This window comes from Delphinapterus leucas, chromosome 5 (assembly GCF_059928025.1).
Source record: "Delphinapterus leucas isolate spDelLeu-1000000601 "Yukka" chromosome 5, BTC_Dleu_Yukka2, whole genome shotgun sequence".
NCBI lineage: Eukaryota > Metazoa > Chordata > Mammalia > Artiodactyla > Monodontidae > Delphinapterus > Delphinapterus leucas.
This window is the reverse complement of record NC_143133.1, coordinates 26,793,901-26,815,071: the sequence shown is the minus strand read 5'-3', so window position 1 is coordinate 26,815,071 and position 21,171 is coordinate 26,793,901. Positions and strand designations below refer to the sequence as shown.

The window sequence follows — 21,171 nt, the reverse complement described above, 5'->3', positions numbered from 1 at the left end:
AAACTTAAAAGCTTCTGCACAGCAAAGGAAACCATATACAAGACGAAAAGACAACCCTTAGAATGGGATAAAATATTTGCAAACGAAGCAACGGACAAATGATTAACCTCCCAAATATACAAGAAGCTCATGCAGCTCAATATCAAAAAAACAAACAACCCAATCCAAAAATGGGCAGAAGACCTAAACAGACATTTCTCTAAAGAAGATATACAGATTGCCAGCAAACACATGAAAGAATGCTCAACATTCACTAATCATTAGAGAAATGCAAATCAAAACTACAATGAGGTAGCACTTCATACTGGTCAGAATGGCCATCATCAAAAAGTCTACAAACAATAAATGCTGGAGAAGGTGTGGAGAAAAGGGAACCCTCTTGCACTGTTGATGGGAATATAAATTGATACAGCCATTATGGAGAACAGTATGGAGGTTCCTTAAAAAACTAAAAACAGAACTACCATATGACCCAGCAATCCCATCACTGGGCACATGCCCGGAGAAAAGCATAATTCAAAAAGACACATGCACCCCAATGTTCATTGCAACACTATTTACAATAGCCAGGACATGGAAGCAACCTAAGTGTCCCACGACAGATGAATGGATAAAGAAGATGTGGCACATATATACAATGGAATATTACTCAGTCATAAAAAGAAACGAAATTGAGTTATTTGTAGTGAGGTGGATGGACCTAGAGTCTGTCACACAGAGTGAAGTAAGTCAGAAAGAGAAAAACAAATACCGTCTGCTAACACATATATATGGAATCTAAAAAAAGCAAAAACAAAACATGGTTCTGATGAACCTAGAGACAGAACAAGAATAAAGACGCAGACATAGAGAATGGACTTGAGAACACGGGGGTGGGGGAGAGTAAGCTGTGACGAAGTGAGAGAGTAGCATTGACATATATACACTACCAAATGCAAAACAGATAGCTAGTGGGAAGCAGCCGCATGGCACAGGGAGATCAGCTTGGTGCTTTCTGACCACCTAGAGGGGTGGGATAGGGAGGGTGGGGACATGGGGATATATGTCTACGTATAGCTGATTCACTTTGTTATACAGCAGTAACTAACACAACATGGTAAAGCAATTATACTCCAATAAAGATGTTAAAAAAAAAAAGAAAGGTAAGGATAGGATTGAGGAAAATGGAAGGTGGCTCTGCTTATGGCAAAACGGGCTGAAATCTGTGAGCTGCCCTGTGGCTCTAAGTTTCTAGAGGCATTCATGAGGTGTGTGTGTGTGTGTGTGTGTGTGTGTATACATACATGGGAGCACTTATGTTTGTATGTGTACATGCAGTATCTATCTAATATTTATTTACATTTTTCAAGAATCTGATATAGCTCAGACAACGAGGGGGGAAACAACTCTTCATCTATCTTTTTTCCCTCTTCCAGCCAAGTAAGTTAGAGCTTCAACCCTAGAAGTTACCTTACATTTCACAGAAGTGAAATCCCATTATTTTAAAAGGTTAGCTATACAAAATGTATTGTGGAAATGCACTCACACAGAAAATCCAAAAACAAGTGTACCCAAATTTACCAAAGTAATATTAAAATTGAGCACAGTGTGTTTAGTGAGTCTAAACCCTGATGATATGTCATAGTTGTTAAAAATGCAGCTGCCCACACTGAGCTCAGAGCCACTAAAGCAGAGGGCCCATGTAGAGGCTGGACAGTTCTATGTATATAAGTTTCAGCACTGATTCTGCTCCACGACCAGGAAAGAATCTCTAGTACAAAATATCAGGGTTTCTTTGTTTTCTTTTTAAATGATCTGATATTCTTCAAGGCCAGTAACATTGATACATTGTAAAAAATGTTTTCAAATGCAAGAACCAAATAAATGATTTATTTAAGTTATTTAAATGAATGAGATATGATTCAGGAGCTGGAAGGTGGTCCATAATAACATCTTTTGCAACGTAAAAGGCGTGCAGGAAAAGAATTTAAAAGTGAACAAGGAAAGCAGAGAGAGAATTTAGTATTCAGGTGAGGGCACCATAATGTTCAGCTGACGATCAGAACTACAATGCTGAATCATCTGTTTAAACGTGTTCAGTCCCTCTCTTATAAGGCTACAGATCAGTTATCTAGAAACTTCATTTATAAAGAAACACTTTCTAATAATAATAACTCACATGTACTTATTTTAAAAAATCCTCTCGGAAGTTCTAGGAGGTAAGTGCTATTATTATCTCCGTTTTTATAAGTGGAAGCTAGGGTACTGAGACTTGCCCTGGTTCTGACCTGTCTACACCACAGCCTCTCTCCAGTGCCTGGTCCGAGGGCTGCACTCTAGCCGCATCCAACCCCCCACCCCCTAACACATCCTCCATAAGACCCATCTGCGTCTGCCTGTCTCTCAGGGTACTCTGCTCCTCTGACAATTCATCAGCAGAAACGGATCTGTGATGGGGCTGATTTATTGCAAGGGAAATATTTGAGTTATCTGCCATTAACCTTTACATCTGAACAATAACATTTTGTGGCAATGCTCTAACCCAAAGGATTTTAGAGTTCTTGCTTAGGAAATATTCTCAGGGAGGCAAGAGGAAGACAGAGCTTGGGGCACACCTAAGACCCTACCCTTTAATTAGGCTACAATTCCAACTTTTTAGAATAATAACTGTTTCCATTTTAAATTGCTTTACAAACTCTGAAACGTCTTCATTTAATGCACACCCTATTTGACCCTCATATAATTCTATGACGGTAAAATATTTCTGTTTTACAGGTAAAGAAGCCAACTCAGAGATATTAAGGAGATGGGGTTAGCAGGTGCAAAGCAAAGACTTGAACCCAGGCATTGCGACTCCAAACACTGTGCTCTTCTCACATCTGCCTTCCTAGGCATGGAGGTAACTCTAAGAGCCCAAGATGCACACAGTGAGATCAAGCACCAAGCTGTTGTGCTAATGATGTAGTGTCAGGAACCTAGAGGGTTAGCTCTTGCCAATAACTCCAGCAAAAATATTTTCAGAACACCCTGAAGTATCCCTTTTATTTCAGTCTCTCACCTATTTGAAGTATCTGTTGACATGAAGAAATTCTGTTGTAAAACCTGTGGTGGAAATCCTCCCCATTCTATACCTTTGAGCGTGCATAGGCTACTTTTTGATTAGAGTTGGTTGTTAAAGGCCTAACTCGGAGCTCAGTCCCCACGGAACAGTCAATTACATTCCAAGATCCACTCTTTCCCTCTTAATCCCTGTTGAGCATCTTGTGGTACAGACATGACATCTGTGCTAAGGGCTTCCTGGTGGAGGTGACAGGATGGGAGTATAAACCCCACGACCTCTGAGGGGGATTCTCTACGGCCCTGATCTCAAAGTGCCTCCCGGACCATGAGCTTTAACATCACCTGGGAACTTGTTAAAAATGCAAATGCTCCTGCCCCAGACCTCCTGAATCAGAAACAGCAACCTGCTTTTAACCGGCTCTCCACGTGACTGTGTTGTACACTAAAGTTGGAGAATGATAACTCTAAACCGATTGCTAGAGAGCATCAACCTCAAATTTAACAGATACTATTTTTAATTATAACAATCCTGGTGTACTGCAAAATCGGCATGAAAATGATTCCTTACCACACGCCCACATATCCACTGGCTTTCCATAAGGATCTTTGCGTAAAACTTCTGGAGAAAGATATCCAGGTGTGCCAGCAAAACCTAGGGAAAACAGATGTTAATGAATTAAAACCAACTTGACAAAACCAATATGAAATGGCAAACTAAGGAGGAAACTTCTCTGGGCTTCTTTATCTGTTGATCTGTTTGTCGAGATAAAACAAGGCTCTCAGAGAACTAAAATAATGTTGGACGAGTTTCTCTCCATAGCAGTATCAACACTAACCTGCCCTGCTTTGTAGCTTATTAGAAAAAACACATGTTTCTGCAGATATGAAAGCCCATCTATTGTGCCGCACAGTGTGTGTACCTCAGGCCATTTGGTCAGCAGTTCTGATTCTTGTTTATGTGTGAGTTAAAACTAAACCTGTGAAAAGAATCAGAACATCCTCCCCTACACCTGGAAAGAAATTAGGAGAAAATTGAAGATAGGGTTACAACCTTGCCAAAGATGATACTTCTCATGGTACCTACATAACTTTATTATGAGAGGTATTCACCTATAAAAGAGAAGGACCCAAAACGTGGATCCGGGGGACAAACTTAAAGCAAATTTTCAGTAAATATTTTTGGAAGTGAGGTGGTCTGTACAGGGTGGGGGATGGCACTGAGAGTAACTGAAGAACTCACTGGGAGAAGGAATGAGTCCAAAATACATCAAAGAGCTCACTCTGTACTAATAAATAATCAGTGTGTACTTATAACTGGCAACTAAAGGGAAGACTCAGGAATATTCAGATGAATCACTGTTGAACAAGTATCAGCTAGACTTAAGGGATGCGGTATGAGAAACTGGATGGCCAAAGAAAGCTTCCTATCGTATAAATCAGTATGTCCAATAAGGTACACTTAAATGACAATTTATAGCTAGAATTTAGAGTAAAGTATTTCTTATTTCCAAAAATAATGGTTTTCAAATAAAAATATATACCTTAAAAAATACCAAAAATAACTAATCCTATTTGGAAGTTTTCTTTAAAGGCACACGAAAACTCGAAACTGTTCTTTAAAATGATATGTAATCCGGAGTTCCTCTGACTACAAATCTCTGGTGAAGCACCTTATATATTTACTGTGATGCAAAGTGTCCAAGAAAGGAGCTTTTCCCCCATCTCCATGACAAATTTGTACTTAAAAACAAGCATATGTATAACAGCTGGTTACTTCTTTGAACAAAATTACATTAGAAAATGAGGCAATGGATTTTGGATACCACTTTTTCCCCCATTTTCATTACTTTTCCTTTCCTTGTTTGGTTTAGAGGAGGGCGGGGTAGACAATGAGAAGGGACTTCAAGAAAAGACCTGTAGGTTGTAGTTTAAGCTCTACACGGACCACAGCGGATCCACCTCTACCTCAAACTTTATTTGATAGAAACGTTTGCTCAGTAGTTGTGAAGTAGGAAGAACTACTGAGCAACAGTGGTGGTTCCCCTGAGTGAAGTTCAAGGAGTACCTGAAGGAAGAGACGTGGAGTCTGCTCTTCTAAGGTAGGGTAGGCACAATAGTTTTCAAGAGCTACCCAGCGCTTCTCACTGCCATATACCTGCTCTCTCATTCCAACCATCCCTCTCTGACTCCTCCCAAATTGAGACACACAGGGAACCCAATGGGACACCAATGCCAAAGACCAGATTAAAGACCGAGGTCCCAGCTGGCACTTTTAAGTTCCTTTACCATCTGGATCTCCCCTTCATTCACCCAACATGACTTCTTTCTACTTCTGAGCACTTAACCTAAAAATCTCTTTAAGGTCTCTTGAAGATAAACTTCTCATGCTCACCCTTGATGATACTTTTTCTGTTCCTTGTACTTTTTCTCTTCCTTGGACCTTCAATTTTTTGTTCTACCTTTACCCTAACAGAAGGTGGCTCTAAATTATTTCCATGTTAGAGATCTCTTTAGCTAACTACAGTTCTCAGTGGTGCTTTCTTACTCTGAATTTTGACTACCCTTTTATATGCAATCTGTACCCTCCTATCTAGAGTTGGTAAACTTTAATATATGTCTTAAATAACTCAGTAGAATACCTGGCCTGGAGCAGGAAATGTTAATGATATTGCATCTAGGTAGAAAAGATAGGGAAATAAATCACTGTGTAAGAAATGCAACAGGGCTTCCCTGGTGGCGCACTGGTTGGGAGTCCGCCTGCCGATGCAGGGGACGCGGGTTCGTGGGTTCGTGCCCCGGTCCGGGAAGATCCCGCATGCCGCGGAGCGGCTGGGCCCATGAGCCATGGCTGCTGGGCCTGCGTGTCCGGGGCCTGTGCTCTGCGGCGGGAGAGGCCACAACAGTGAGAGGCCCGCGTACAGCAAAAAAAAAAAAAAAAAAAAAAAAAAAAAAGAAATGCAACAATAATCTTAAGTGTAAATTATTACAAACCTCTTCTGGAGACTACAAATGCTAAGAGCACAACTATCATTTGAGCAGTCAGTGGGGTCCTTACTCCTAAGAATAGTGAAGCCTACATCTAAATGCACAAACATTAAAACAGTGCACTTACGCTACAATTCTCATGAATACAGAAATACCGAGGGTAAGATAAATTAGGTCTTCTTCAGCAGCAGATTAAACTCCTAAGAATCTAGTTTATGATGATATATGCTATCAACAGGAAACTTAATGAGAGCTTGCCTTCTTTACAGACAGCATACGTTTCTCACTCTGAAAAACCAGTAGGAATATCAGAACAGATCAAACAAAGAGAAAACAGAATTACTTACAGTTGGAAATGTACCCATTGCAACATACTACCATTAAAAAAACCCTTAACTTAAAAAAAAAGAGACATAATAGCAACCAAGCAAAATAATTCTTCCATGAAGTAAGATCATGGTAGTTATCCTTTTTTCCTGGCAGCAACAAAAAACCAGAAGTGTACTGAAAAGAGCATTCCCAGTCCCACAGGAGAAACAGGCTGTTCTCTTTGGTAAATTTCTAGCCTTCCTAACAGGTATGTTATAGGGTGTTACTTCTAGCCTTTTTGGCTAGTATTCAAATAGATCAGGGCTAGAAAGACAGAAGAAGTAACATGGGAAAAACAAACACTGGAACTCGAAAATGAGAAAAAAATAATCAAACCCAATAGACAGCTTCTATAATGGCTTGTATAGTTTCATTTTTCTTACTTGTAATAGACCTCTCACATTTATTGAAATAAAATTATGTAAAAGCCTGAAACTCTGGCATTATACATAATGAAGAAAGAGTTCTGCTCTTTTCTTATTAAAATAAAAGGGTTCCCCACTCAACACTTATATTTTAAAAGATAAAATTAATCAAACACATGAGACTACAGCAGATGATACTGAATAAACATGAAAACAAGTCATTCATACTAAAATATGCCTTTACTCCTAAAACCTACAATATATCACAATACCTCCAAAAGAAATGCAGTACATCATATGCCCAGTTTTTCTTCACTTAAGTAACCATGAGGATTCACTTGAACTTGTAGAATAAACTATTCTTTAAAAAAAAAAGCTTAAAAAAGCTAAAGAAAAAAATAAAAAAGAAACAAGTATTCTCTTAAGCTTAGAAACTATGTGTTTCTATACTTTTGAAATGCTGAATTTTCTTAGAACTTATAATGCACCTCTTAAAAGTCATTACCCTAATAGCTACCTTAGCAAGAACTTAACTGATCACCATACTAAAGAGAAAATGGGAATTTTACTCCCCATCTGTCGTTGTTTCTCTAGGACCAGCTTGCTATGAAAAATGAATTATCACAATTTCAAAATCTGTATACTTTTATATGGATGTTATCGCTTTCACTAGCCTGATATTTAGTCATTCACTCAACAACTTTCACTGTGTAGGCCGAGTACTGTGACATGTGTTTCATTCCAAGATGGTTTTGAAAACTTACTGAACAGCTTTCATAGCCCAGGCATTTTCCAATGCTCTACTCCACTTAGTCTCAAAACAGCCCCATAAAGGAGTGTTTATTATCTTCATCTACAAAAAGGATACTGACCTCACAGAGTTAAAGTGACTTGACCAATGGCAGGTAGCTATTAAGAATCAGAGCCAGGATATCAGCTGAAGTATTTTCATTCAAAAAGCAGAAACTTTTCACTACACATAGTCCCTCAAACAGCTTTTGATCTAGCAGAAGAGATAAAACATAGAGGCCCAAGCAAGAGAGATTTCAGGAGCTCAACTCCAATACTCTTGTAAGCATCATCTAAGTTGTTGATGTTAAATTGGAGCCTTGGTTCTGGTAATAAGGCTTCTGGCTTATTCCTGATATCCAATCATCATCTTGTACACAGTTCTGGCAATTACATCCCTGAGCCTAAGTCCCTCTTTTGGTATCTCGTGAAGAAGGGTCCTGCTTTGCTCTAGAAAGGACTAGAGTCCTGTCTTTGAACCCAATTTCCAGGACTCTGATTTCTTCTAAACAGATTCCCTTTAGAGTTCAGGGTTCCTGTCCTTTCTGCATGTTACCTGTAACTTGCTTTCTCCTATATACTCCTTAGTTCAAGCTGTCTTCATTCATAATTTGAACTACTGCATTAGCCTAACTGGTTCTTTGCCTTCAGGCTATCCTTAAAGCCATCCTCCACATTGCTACCAAAATCAACATTACTTAACATAAACCCAATTATGTCCTTCTCTGCTTAAAATTTTTTACCAGATCCCTGAAACTTCTAAGATAAATGCCAAATCCTTCAAAAGGACATAAAATCCTTTCCGAATTCATCAACTACCACTCATCTCAGTATACTTTATATACTTTAGCTATAACAAACTTATTGTTATTCCTGAAATAGAAAAAAATTGTTTTATGCCTCTGAGGTTTTGCATGTGGTGATCCCTCTGTCTGGTATGCCTTTATCTCCGTGCATACCAGTGAATAAAACTCCCATTCACCCACTAGGAAGGCAGAAGCCTTACCCCAATCACTGAAACTTTCCCCAGAGGCAGAATTTCATAATTCTTCTCTTGTGCTCCAGAGCACCTCATGCGTGCTTCTGATACAGGTGCCCTGACATTGCATGCTAAATACTTATTGATATTCATCTCAAGGGGCAGGATCTCTTAATTTATGTATCTCCAGTGATCTGCTCTGCCCATTTCTGTGATAGCCCCACTACTTCCTGTTGGACCCCAACTCCTGTTATTGTATATTCTTTACCTGTGTCAACCATACTCTTTACTATGATAAAAAGATGTTTCTGAATCTCAAATTTACAGAACTAATTCTAGGTCCTACCTTTCAGTTTGCAGTTAAAAGGAACAAGCTTATTTATATGTCAAAATATGACACACCAAATGTCAAATTTGGAGGTATTAAACTCACCTGGTAGGTAAGGAGAGCCTTAATGTAAAAGGCAGTATTAAACTTGAGAAGTATCACAGACAAGGATACTGGTCAGGTACTACTGAAACAGGACAGGCAGCAGAAAATGAGGTCCTGAATTAGGCTGCCTTCAGAGAAGCCAGGCAAGGGTGCCTCACCAGCCACTCCCATTAACTAGCTGGGGCAGATCAGAGAGACAAGGTGAATCCTGGGAGCTCTGTGTACATTTTAGTACATGTGTGTGTTTAGGGATACAGAGAAGTATTTGCACAGAAAACAAAAGAAGTAAAGCACTTATTGAGCTCTCTTTGTATTTGTTGTTGTTGTTTAGAGGAAAAGCAATTCAAAGTGAAGGGCATTTTAAAAATTTAATCTCAATACATTGAAAGTCAGAAAAGAAGTGAGACTGAGGCTCTCAGAGGTTATATTTTAGGACACTACGTGAAAAATGGGCTAATGCTGGGAAATGGCAGAAAGAGAAGCATAAAATCAGTGGCTGAAATCATTTATTTTGGCTGAATATCAAAACAATCCATATGCCTAGTTAGAAATACTATAATTTAAATTTGTTTAGAGTTAATCTCTTCCTTAATTGCAAGGAAATGGAAATTTCATCATATAGAATTTTTGAAATTATCAAAATTGTAGGGAGTAAACTGGCACTTTGGAGAAATAGAAGATGAGACGAAACACACACACATATACAGATATATAATATCATATATTATATAAATCTCTATATATACACTTTATAATATTTTTAAAACTTAAATTTGCTAATCACAAAATATGTAAAATATTCTGCAAGTATTTCCTAAGTACCTACTATTTACATAGGTGTTTTTAGCATCAAGTGAGGCTGTATGTGAACAATCAATGTTTTCTCAAATACTCTTTGACTACTGCAATCCTCCTATTATTTATTTATTTACCTATCTATCTATCTATTTATTTATTTATTTTTTGCGGTACGCAGGCCTCTCACTGTTGTGGCCTCTCCCGTTGTGGAGCACAGGCTCCGGACGCGCAGGCTCCGGGCCCAGCCGCTCCGCGGCATGTGGGATCCTCCCGGACTGGGGCATAAACCCGTGTCCCCTGCATCGGCAGGCGGACTCTCAACCACTGCGCCACCAGGGGAGCCCAATCCTCCTAGTAATTCTCAGAACAGAATCCATTTTATTCATCCATCCTTGAAGAAAAAAGTCTATGTGTTATTGCTCTTCTATTCCCTTAAATTATTTTTAGATTATATATCCTTTAATGTCAGTAAAATCAGGTACATATAAAGGTCCAATATCTTAAAATTAGTCAAGTTGTCAGAATGAACATTTCCATTCTATTTTGGTTAGGAAGTGGGATGTGACTGGAGCCAGAATAGTACAAGCAGCATGAGGTAGAGAGATCCTACTCACCAAACCACGCCTGCTGGTCTCCTTGAACTTCTATGGCTAAGCCAAAGTCTGCCAGTTTCACAGCTGCTCCCTTGGATTTGCTAGCTAAAAGCAAATTCTCAGGCTTTATTTAGAAAGAAAAAAGAGAGACTGAAGTGAGAACCTATTTTAAATGACTATTCAAAACTAACATTTTATAAGGTTAGGAAAAAAAAAAAAAAGGCATGCACTGTCCTCTCTCCCGGAGACTGTCATTCCTAAATCCCAGGGAAAATATGGTTAGAAAATGATAACAAATGACCATGTGTGCAGGCTTCAGACAGATGCCTAAGTGTACTGGAGAGATACTGGGCTGAAGAGAGAATACGCTTGGGGAGCGATCAAATGAATGAGAGCACCTGTCTTGACCTGCTCACATGCTTCCAACGGCTGCTTGAGGTCCAGACTTGGCCACGGACATTGGCTTAGAAGCCTAACAGAGCACAGACATTTTCAGCAGAAGGAAACTTGGCAAAATGATAACAAGAGTTGGACCAATCTACAGACATTTGGCAAATGAAACTGTGCAAATTAAATCCTAGTTGACTTCAAGAGCTTGGACCCGAATGCAGTGATTTGGATTCCTCAATGTTTCCAAACAATTTCTGTACAAATTTTGGAGTTTTATTCTGAATTATGTATTAAAATTGCTGTCTTTAAGAATCTGTTTATTCTTAAAGGCAGAAAGAGTCTACTACTATTTGCCAAATGTTATAGTTGGATTTTTTTCTTCATAAGCCAGTTTTTAAAAACACAATTTATGTCTTCGAAGTGTGATTCAAAGTATTACTTATATATTTGTTTTCACATCTCAGAATACTATAAGAAAGACACATTTTTATTTTCTTGGGTATTTATCGTTACTCAAGGACTAATAACTCAGTCTTGGAATAAGGCTGTGCCTACACCACTGTTTCCCAACCAGGGCATCGAGACACATTGGTACTTGGAAAATAAGCACCGTGGCAAAGTCTTGAATTTCCGTGGACTGCCTTTGTGGGTTTTAAGAAATGAAGGGAAAAGATGGTCAGGAAAAGGAGGCTGATTAATACGTACAGTAAATCTATCATCCTTAGCTATGTGGATGAACGTTATGTCTGGATTGGTATATATATTTGGGAGAGTGGTTCATCTTCTTACCTTGGGATAAGACCCAGCAAATTTAGAGGTGTGTCTCAGACTCAAAAAAGTTGGGAAACAATGGACTCTGCAAGTGTCAAAACGACTGTCTGAAAAATCTAAAAATTCAGTCAGTCAAATTGGTTTTGTTTATATGTTGACAAACAACTGATTTCAATTTTTTTTCCCATGAAATTGGCTACTTTTTTTCCTTACTGAATTAGTCAGTTCTGTTGGTTGTTTTGACCTTGGGTAAACACAGCCCAAACCAATATTTAATTTATTAATTAAGCCAGCCATGCAAATTAGCAAAGACTCATAACCAGAACTCAGAAGAAATCAGGTTAAGTCTACAAGAACTAGAGTGTAGGCAAGTAAGTTTTAATCAAGTACCAGACTTCTTCAGGCTATTGCTGCTCACTGCCATCAGATTCATCACTGTTATGACAATTGGTAATTGTAAGGACAACTTTGTAATTTTTTAGGGCTGATAGGGTTTTTACCTCAACACTAAATACATGATAATTTAATTTCGATGTTGGGATGATGAGGTCTCAAGTATATGAAAGATCTTCATACTAAAATAACTTTTAGTAAAATCTAACATTTGACATTATTTGGAACTCTTGTTCATCTATCAATATACTATAGTATCTAACCATGCTATATCATCAATATTTGCCATTTTATTTTCACAACTAAAGTTTATGGTCCACTACACTCATGTACCTTTTACTTTAATTAAGAAGTGATTTCCAGCTATTAATTTATGGAATAAATGACTTGGGAAAAACCACATTAAACTGTAAGTGATAGTTTATTTCTCTGTAACCTTCATATTCAAAAGCATTGAGATGTCCGAGAGCTCTGCTAATACACATCTGTCCTAATTTGTCAAGCACAGACTCATTCAGGGAAAGAGTTCCAATCACTTTAGAAATCACAATCATTTTAGGTCTTTCAGATCTCAAGTGAGCAAATGCCAGTGTCATCAGTGAATGAACAATTTAATGTGCTTTCATTCTTATCGATAAATCAAAAAGATCTGGGCAGTGCTGTGTGCATTATGCCCTTAAACACCAGGTATCTGCCAATTCAGAAGAAAGGGAACACCTTAGAGTTTTATCATACATGGCCTGTTGAATGACTGGGGCAAATATTCATACCTAGAGATGACCTAGAAGACCTCTCTGTAGGGCCTTGTGAGTCATCCAGGAAATAATAAATCCATCTGGATCAGTGTTTCACCTTATACCCGTGAAGACTGTTCAGCTGCAGTTATGCACAGGAAAAGGCATGTCTATTTCAAGGTTACTGTATAGATTTAAAAATAAATAGCATTGAAATGGCTTCATGTTTAAGCATACCTTTTAGGCAAACCTAATATACAGAATTATGGAATGCAAACTGAAAAATTAGGATGATTATTGACTTTATTAAAAGATTATTTGCTTTATAAAGAAACGTTAAAAGTATCACACACGTTTGATTTATATACAACTCTTTGGAATATATTTGTTTGAATAATCTTGTTACCATGTTCTGCAAGGATATGGAAGGCTTAATCACCAAGAATTTCTAAAGCAGCATTTAAACCAGGGCACCACACAGTTATTCTGATTTTCTTTAACTACTACCATTCATATAGCCTCCAACTTAAAAACATACTGCACTATAAAAGTTCATTGGCAAGTAGGCTAGTTCAGATTATGAATGTCCACAGAAATTAAGATAATATGTGGTTATATTCCACAAAAGCTGAAACAGTAGAATCTCTCACCTAATCAGTGGCTACTTCTTTAGAAAGGATGACCTTTACATTCTTCACTGCTAATATTCTATTATTTTGATTTTCTAAAACAAATGAGAAAGGTGAGATCAGAAACTCAGGCCTTCCAACACAACTATGGTTGAACATGGGGCACAGCACTGTGAGAGAAACGGGCAGCACAATGATCTAGAAAGAGGGTGAAGGCCTGGATTTATTTCCTGGTCCTGACTGTTATTAACTATGTGGATTTGGGCAATTTAGACTCCTGAAGCTAATTAACTAATTCTTCATCTCACAAATGAACATTATAGATATATATTTTATCGCAAAACAGTATATATAAAATCCCACTGGATTTAATCACAGGGGCTCGTAAGGGACATTATATGCATTAGTGATTAGCTATTATACTGCAGTGCAGCTGGCCATTTCAATGTGCATAACATTGAATATCTGTAATGAATGCTCATGACTTGAGAAATGTCTGTATTTCTAAATTAAGTGCAATCTATTATGTTAATATTTACACATTGAGATTATCTCTAAATTCTTATAATGCATCACTGTTTAGGTTGGTTTTTAAATAGATTCTACTGACATTCTCACACACAGGTTCCCTCCCCACCCCATTGCTTCCTAATGATGCAGGATTTTCCACGACATCTGGTCTTAGTGTCAACAACCATTTATAGCACATCAGCTGTAACGAGCAGCAACTGTTTGCAACTTTTGTTCTGTACTTCCATATGGATACAATGGCAACTACTTCCATTGTGATTTGGGATTTTCTTGAAACTGTCCAAGTATCTCAAAGTACCGAGGCAAGTTGCTGGAATCACTTTCAGAACTGGAAGAGACTTGGGAGATAAAATAATTCAAACCCCTCAGTTTGAGGTAGAGAGGTTCAAAATGATGAAGCAAGGACTTGAGGCCAGATTTCCTGATCCCTTCCTTTTAAAAGACGTGATACTGAGGAAGCTTCTCTGATGGTATAAAAATCATTCATTTTCTTTTTTTTTCATTCATTTTCAAAAGGTAGTCATTCAGCAGATATTTTTAGAAGAATTTAAAGTAGTCAAAAATATTTATTACCCATAATCAAATAAAACAAGGGGAAGCATGAAAAAGGCATAATTTTGATTTTGCTTCTCAAAAATCTCATAAATACATCATGAGGATTTCTAAATTAGCATGACCTTTATTAAGGAACTGATTCAGCAAAGGCAATGATCATCTTTAACATTAGTCACATTAACATCTTCAACATTAGTGATATCACAGATTTATCTGTGCACATACGTGATTATCTATCTAACCAATGAAACGCAAACATTCGTAAATTATAAGGGTAGTGAAATCATGTGTGCTTTACTTTTTTAAAAAAGCAAAACGTTTTTAATGAATATTATAAAACAGCAAGTTATTAGTTTTATTATTCTATATTATTTGATGCTTACATTCCCTTGGATATTAGCTTTTAAGAAGTAAAATTGTCTTTTAAAATTTCTTTCTTCTATTGGAAAGTCTCCGTATTTCAACATGAAGTTAGTCAGTGCTTTGGTGCGTTTTCAGTCACTTCTCCTTTGCCAAAGAAGGTGTGGACAAAGCTCCTAGAAATGAACTAAATGAAATTTTGCATGAATTGAAAAGCCTGAATATCAGGCTCGCTCATGCACATGGTGGAGGTCCTTTTGTGCACATGGTACAAGTGACTTCTGCTTTTATTTTCACGTGGCATGGATACCTGAATTTATGTACTTAGCACGGGGAATTTCTAGCTGATGCATGCACTGTGAGTTTGTGATGAGGAAGTACTCTTTCTATCATCATGCATATATGAGCAAGTTCGTAAGAATCACTCAGTATTCCATTCCTGTTTCTTGATCTGCCTCCGCATTATCAGCACACACTATCAAGTAGCTTGAAAGAACCCCAGTGGGACTTCCCCAATTAGCTGTTTCTCCACAGCCTGACATACACCAAGTACTCCATAAAGAAATACTAGAATGACTAAATGAATTATGGAATTTGTCACATGTATATAGTTTGTTTCTAGTATAGCTAGACATACATTATGTACAAGTGATGTGCTCTTTAAACATTTTTTTAAAAAGGTGGTTCTGAGAAAAGTGGAATAATTGTGATTTTATAATTATGCTAAATGTAGAATTCACTATTTGATATATCTACTACCCATGGTGACAAGGATTTACTGAATGCTTGTCAGATTCCCAGAAAATGAATTCCTTTCTTTTCTGGTCATACATTCGATTTTATTGACATTTCTATGAAAGTGTTAAAAATCCCCCCAAATCTCCAGAATTACTATCTTCATTTAAATATCTATATCTATTAACTATCCATCTATCTACCTACCTATCACTCTCATATCCATCTACCCGTCTAATGATTTTTCCATTAAACATTGTTCTTCAGGAGGTAGGCTTTAAGAAAGACAGTATTTTCCACTGAGGCAGTTCACTGGTGCTGATTTGTTGCTAAAAGATTCAGTTGTATGTATGAAGCCTCCTATCCAGATAGCTGTTCATGAAGTAGTTTAGTAACCATTTCTGATACACTCCGAACTGAAGAAATCTTACGACTTTGTGTGAAATATGTTTACTTGAAAAAGCACAGCTATATAGCTGTCTCCTTTGTCTTACTTCCTTCTGTCAACTGATTCACAGAAGTTGTATTCTCCCGGTTCTTAAATGAGACAACACATCTGACTTGATATGCCTTTATTTCCTGTGACATCGAAAGTTGTCACTTGTTACTGCAGCCTCTTTTCGACCTAATATATTTTTGGATGCAGTGCTTGTCTGATGTACTTCCTTCTTTCTGGGACGCACAGCACAGATACATTTTCCACATATATTTAAGTGATCTTTAATTCACCAGCCTGTACGTTCCACACATACAAGGTCTGTTTGTTTTGCTCTGTAATATATGCCCACAGCCCAGACAGGGCCTTGGCAGGTGCTCAAGAAATGTTTGATTAATGTTTGTTCTTCTCTTTTGATACCTGAATTTTTAATCAGCAGAGTTCACAAATATCCAACACCACTCTTCATAAACAATCTATTTATAAGCACTCCAAAGTGACTGTCTTGATGTGGCCTAAATTAAATGTGGCAAATCCATTTCGTTCTTCTCTATACCTCATTTTCCAAAGGCTGTGGACAATGCCACCTTACTGATTTTCTAAGTAGGACATCTTTCCTTTTTATACCAGTCTTTTGTCAAATTATGCTGCCCTCCTACTCTACATTAAATCTTAAATATGCCTTATTCTCTTATTCCTAATGATATGAATTTTATATAGCTATGAAAATCCATAGGTGGGGATTATTTTAATCCCTTGACTCACTAAATTTAGACCCATTTTCCCAAATAATTCTTAATATTGCTAGCAAGATTATTTTACCATCATTGTTCTGAACTATTCTTTGATCTCTATAATGGTTTTCAATTCATTTATCTAACTGAATTGAGAAGTGGTAGTGATTAAGCTTGCAGACCCTGGAACCCAACTGCTTGGGCACAAATCCTATCTTACTAGCTGAGTGACCTTGCATAAGTTCTTTTACTCGTGGCTGTTAAATCTCCCCTTAGGTAACATGGGGATGGTCACAGTGCCTTCCTCATGAAGTTGTTCTGAAGATTAATATGATGATACAGTACAGGGTATACAGTAACTGCTTGATAAATGGCAGCTATGGCCATTTTTATTATTAAGGTTCTGCTTTGATTCAAACCCTCTCAAAGACTAGAGTCATATCCCTGAACTAGAGTCCTATAATTATGTTAGCACTGCTATATCTCCCCAATACTGCTTGAATCTACATCAACTGGCCTGACACTGAATGCACCTCAGACAAAGGCTGTGGTCCATGTATCCAATGGATACTGTCTGGTGCTGACTGACATGCTTCTGTTATGCCAACATCCCACCACCCTGAACTTTCTCCTGTTGCTGTGCCTGCTGTGCCTTAGCCTTGTCTCTGGGTCTCGGTAAGTTTCCATCTGGTGGATTCTACTGTCTAATAAGCCCCCAAGTGTGGCAGTTATTCAAATATTCAAACCGAGATCTGCATGCTATCACTGTATCAAAGAGGATATGTTTATCCTCTATTTTATTCAACATTAATTAACATACACAACAATCTGTTTTATTCAATGTTGTCCTTTATATTATAAATGTGCTTTTGGTTGAACTTGATTCATTCCTAAATTAAAGGACTATGCTGCAAGTATTAACTAGGTATAAGGTCTCACATTAGGTACTGTAAAGGAACACGATACGTTAAATAGCTATTATCTTAGGAGGGATTTATAAACAAACTGTACAGTACTCCTATGCTCACAGGTGTCTGTGATAATGATGAAAAATGTAATACTTCCTGTGTTTTTATCTCACTGACATGGACAAGTTAAACTGCATGCCTGTAGTGTACATGAATTAACATATGAATCATGACAGGGAAACAAAAATATATGGCCCAATAGTAGTAAGGGCAATATTTTGATTAAAGCCTGAGAATAGGTTTCGGCAATTGATCTTTTTCATTTTAATATATCGGTAAATATGCTATTGCAAGTTGTATACTTATCAGACTATGCATGGTGGATATAAAAGACACAAATCAAAGCCAGTGACTGAGCACACTTAAGGTGTGCATAAGTTGTCTCTCACACACAAGTTTGGGCCTCTCAGTATATTTATGTCATGGCCTACTGAAACAAGCATGAGAACTAGACTCAACTGAAGTTTATCCAAGTCAGCAACTTCACAGAAACTAGGACAATTATAGAAATTATAACCAGCTCTATCAGAAGTTCATCTCTATCCTCTCCTAAAAACAGGGTAAGAATGGAAAGCAAAGACACTTTTCTCCCTTGTGAGAAATCTGATGGGCGATGCAGCAGGCTATTTCTTTTAGTAGTAGCCTCGCTGGAAATCACCTGCCTGAGTTTTTAATTAGGGACTTTAGCTCATATGTCAGAAAATATATTTTTCTTCCTCACCCACATCCTAGGCTCACTGCCATCTCTGAGTAAAGTTACAGTCTTTGGGGACTTCCCTGGTGAGAGCCCATGTGCAGCAACGAAGACCCAACTCAGCCATAAATAAATAAATAAAAAGGAAGGAAGGAAGGGAGGAAGGGAGGGAGGGAGGGAGGGAGGGAGGGAGGGAGGAAGGGAGGAAGGGAGGAAGGGAGGAAGGGAGGAAGGGAGGAAGGGAGGAAGGGAGGAAGGGAGGAAGGGAGTTCCGGTCTTTGAAGAGCTCTGCTGAGTTTGGACACTTACAAAAGTGTAATATCATGACCTCACAAAATATATTTTGAAAGTCATGGAATAGAATTCACATTTTTCATCCTTGGCTTTTAGAGTATACTTATAATTACATAAATGTAGTAAAATGTTTCAAATGATAACTTTATTAAATAGCAAAAATAATGTGTATGTCTACATACGTTCACTTAAAAAGGAAAAGTAGCACTGTGAGTACTACGAAGTAACCAAAAGGGGCACTGTCTTTACATGGCTAGTAAGGAATTTTTGAGGTGATTGCCAAATATATGGATTTTCAAAGGAACATATTATTTTTCCTTTATCCTGATGGGTAAGTTTGGTGTTAGCAGATGGACACAGTCCTATCTTGGTTCTCCAAAAAAACAAGCCATTAACCTACTCTTCCTTTAGACATGCAAAGCTCTCAGACTCAAACTGAAAATCAAAGGAAGATTCTAGAAAACTAAGGCAATGTTTTGCTTAAAAATCACATCTTCAAGTAACTCACTGCGGATCGTTAGAGATATATTCTTGTAGAACATACTAAATGAATGGAAACTACAGATTTACAATTTACTATAACTAGAGAAGTCTAGAGAAACCAGCCTAGGTTCTCCCACTGAACCCACTACAGTTCAAGACATTCTAAATTATCCTTTGCCACCTTTGTACTAAAGCCTGGAAAAGGCTGAGGTTTCAGATGAAAAACCACAGCTATACAGTGCTCACATTTGCTATTTCCCCCACCCAGGAGTTTCTCTCCATTTAAATTTCTAGGCCTTCACTATTTCTCTGAAATTTCATAAGTAAAACTAGAATGCTGAGAGAAGAGGTCAGAAAATTAATAAAAGGATAGTCTTCTCTGAAATATTTAATTTCTAAATGATCTAAACAATTTTCAACCTCAATGGTTATCAGAAGCTGAGTCAAGTCTTAAAAGTATTAGTATCAAATATACTATTTGATAATAAAATTTGTTTTACCCTTTTTCCATCTGTTTTAAAAGGCAATAATATCTTGGCCCCTAGGAATATAAATAAATAAAAACCCAGGGAGCCTCAATGTCCTCAGAATTCCTGGGACTAATGTTAAGGCAAAGAGACTTCAGCACCCAGAATGGGATTCTTTAGCACCAATCACTTGGGCCAAAAATCTACCTAATACATTTATCTCTATTTACTTTATAATTCTGATAACCATTTACATATCAGGTAAATATAATATGACTATAAAATCACATGTTTGATCAACAAACATACTATTATGTCCACAGAACAAGTTTAGAAAGAAAGAGATCAGTCCTACTCAAAATCACATTAAATGCTGCATCCATTCTTAGGAAGAAGGAAATATAACCTATTTATTGTTAATGTTAGGCAATGCTTCCTCTCTGGATGAAATGGGATTTATGTAAGTCTCAAGTGTGCATTAGAGAAGAGATGACTGTGGCGAGGGAAAGTGTCTTCGTAATGTGTCGGAATGAGTCCACACAACTTTACTGCTCATATTTTTGCCTTTATAGGTATAACTGCAGCTGAACAGTCGTTAGGAATTGTGTGGTGGTTTGTCTTCTCCAAGGGCATTCATTACTCACCTTCAGGTCCCGATGGACTACGCCCATCTGATGGCAGTGTAGCACAGCCTCCAGGATCTGCTGAATGCAATGACTGCATGCAAACACCAGGGGGCGTGTGTTAGTTCCAAGCTTACACTCACTGTCTGTATAGCCTCAGAGAGACTGGGTTAAAGTGCAAAACTAGCAGACAACTGGGGTTGTATTTTAAACATCTTCAGTAATGTAAACATGCTCAAGTAGAGTGACTACTACCTCAGAACAATCAGGATCTTGCCAGATGTGAGCCAAAATGTGGGTCCACTTGTTCTAGAAAAATCCATCTTAAAAATATTTAATTCAGGAGCTCATTTCCTGGTTATAAATCCTCACAGGAAATGAACTGGAACACAACTATTATTTTTATAGCTTTTGTGCTCCACCTCCACCTCACACAAAAAAAGCTGTTTCCCTCTTCTCTCCCATTTTTCTAGTATCATTCCAAAGCTGTCACATTAGCAGTCAAGGCACCATTAAGGTTAAATTAGGATACGTAATGAATTTTTGATAAATCATTAACTTCGCATGCTTTAATTTAGCTGGCAATTATCATCTCTTGCCTGAGGGTTCATCAGGCTCAAATGGAGCAATGCGTAACCAGTTGTTCTGCTACAGCAACCCATGGTCTCAGAACAGAAGTGGTGTTTAAATCTACAGGCGGACATACATCACAGGCCAAGTTTATCTCCAGGCAAGTGCTGGTCATCTCAGGAAAGCCTGCCCCCAAACTGCCTCTGGTGGTTTACTCCTTGGAAACGTAACAGGTTGTGTCCTCAATACTGTCCTTCCCTTTCTGCTATGATGTATATTTAGCCTGTAGATGAGCAAACTGAAAGAGCCGTCATGCATTATCATTTCATCATTTAGTCATTTTAGGGAAAAGTTGGGAAAGGCAAGGGAACCATTTTAAATACCCACCCTCTGCCCTTTCCCCAGAAAAAAAAAACCAAAAAAAACTTCCTTTGATTCAGATTTATGGACTCCA

General features: G+C 37.8%; 1 protein-coding gene across 15 annotated transcripts in view; it reads right to left on the bottom strand.

The window, feature by feature from the left end:
* Nucleotides 1-21,171, bottom strand: part of CAMK2D (calcium/calmodulin dependent protein kinase II delta) — a 462,200-nt gene that overhangs the window by 58,700 nt on the left and 382,329 nt on the right. For 9 of the 15 annotated variants that reach the window (XM_089911562.1, XM_089911561.1, XM_089911565.1 and 6 more), the window contains 2 exons: nucleotides 10,372-10,474; nucleotides 3,608-3,691 (listed from right to left, as the gene is read on the bottom strand). In XM_089911562.1, coding sequence (XP_089767688.1) covers nucleotides 3,608-3,691; nucleotides 10,372-10,474 — 187 coding nt within the window. Of the gene's footprint in view, nucleotides 1-3,607; nucleotides 3,692-10,371; nucleotides 10,475-12,674; nucleotides 18,445-20,168; nucleotide 21,171 lie in introns of those variants that run through there. The other 6 variants (XM_089911572.1, XM_030760083.2, XM_089911569.1 and 3 more) reach the window with 4 other exon arrangements.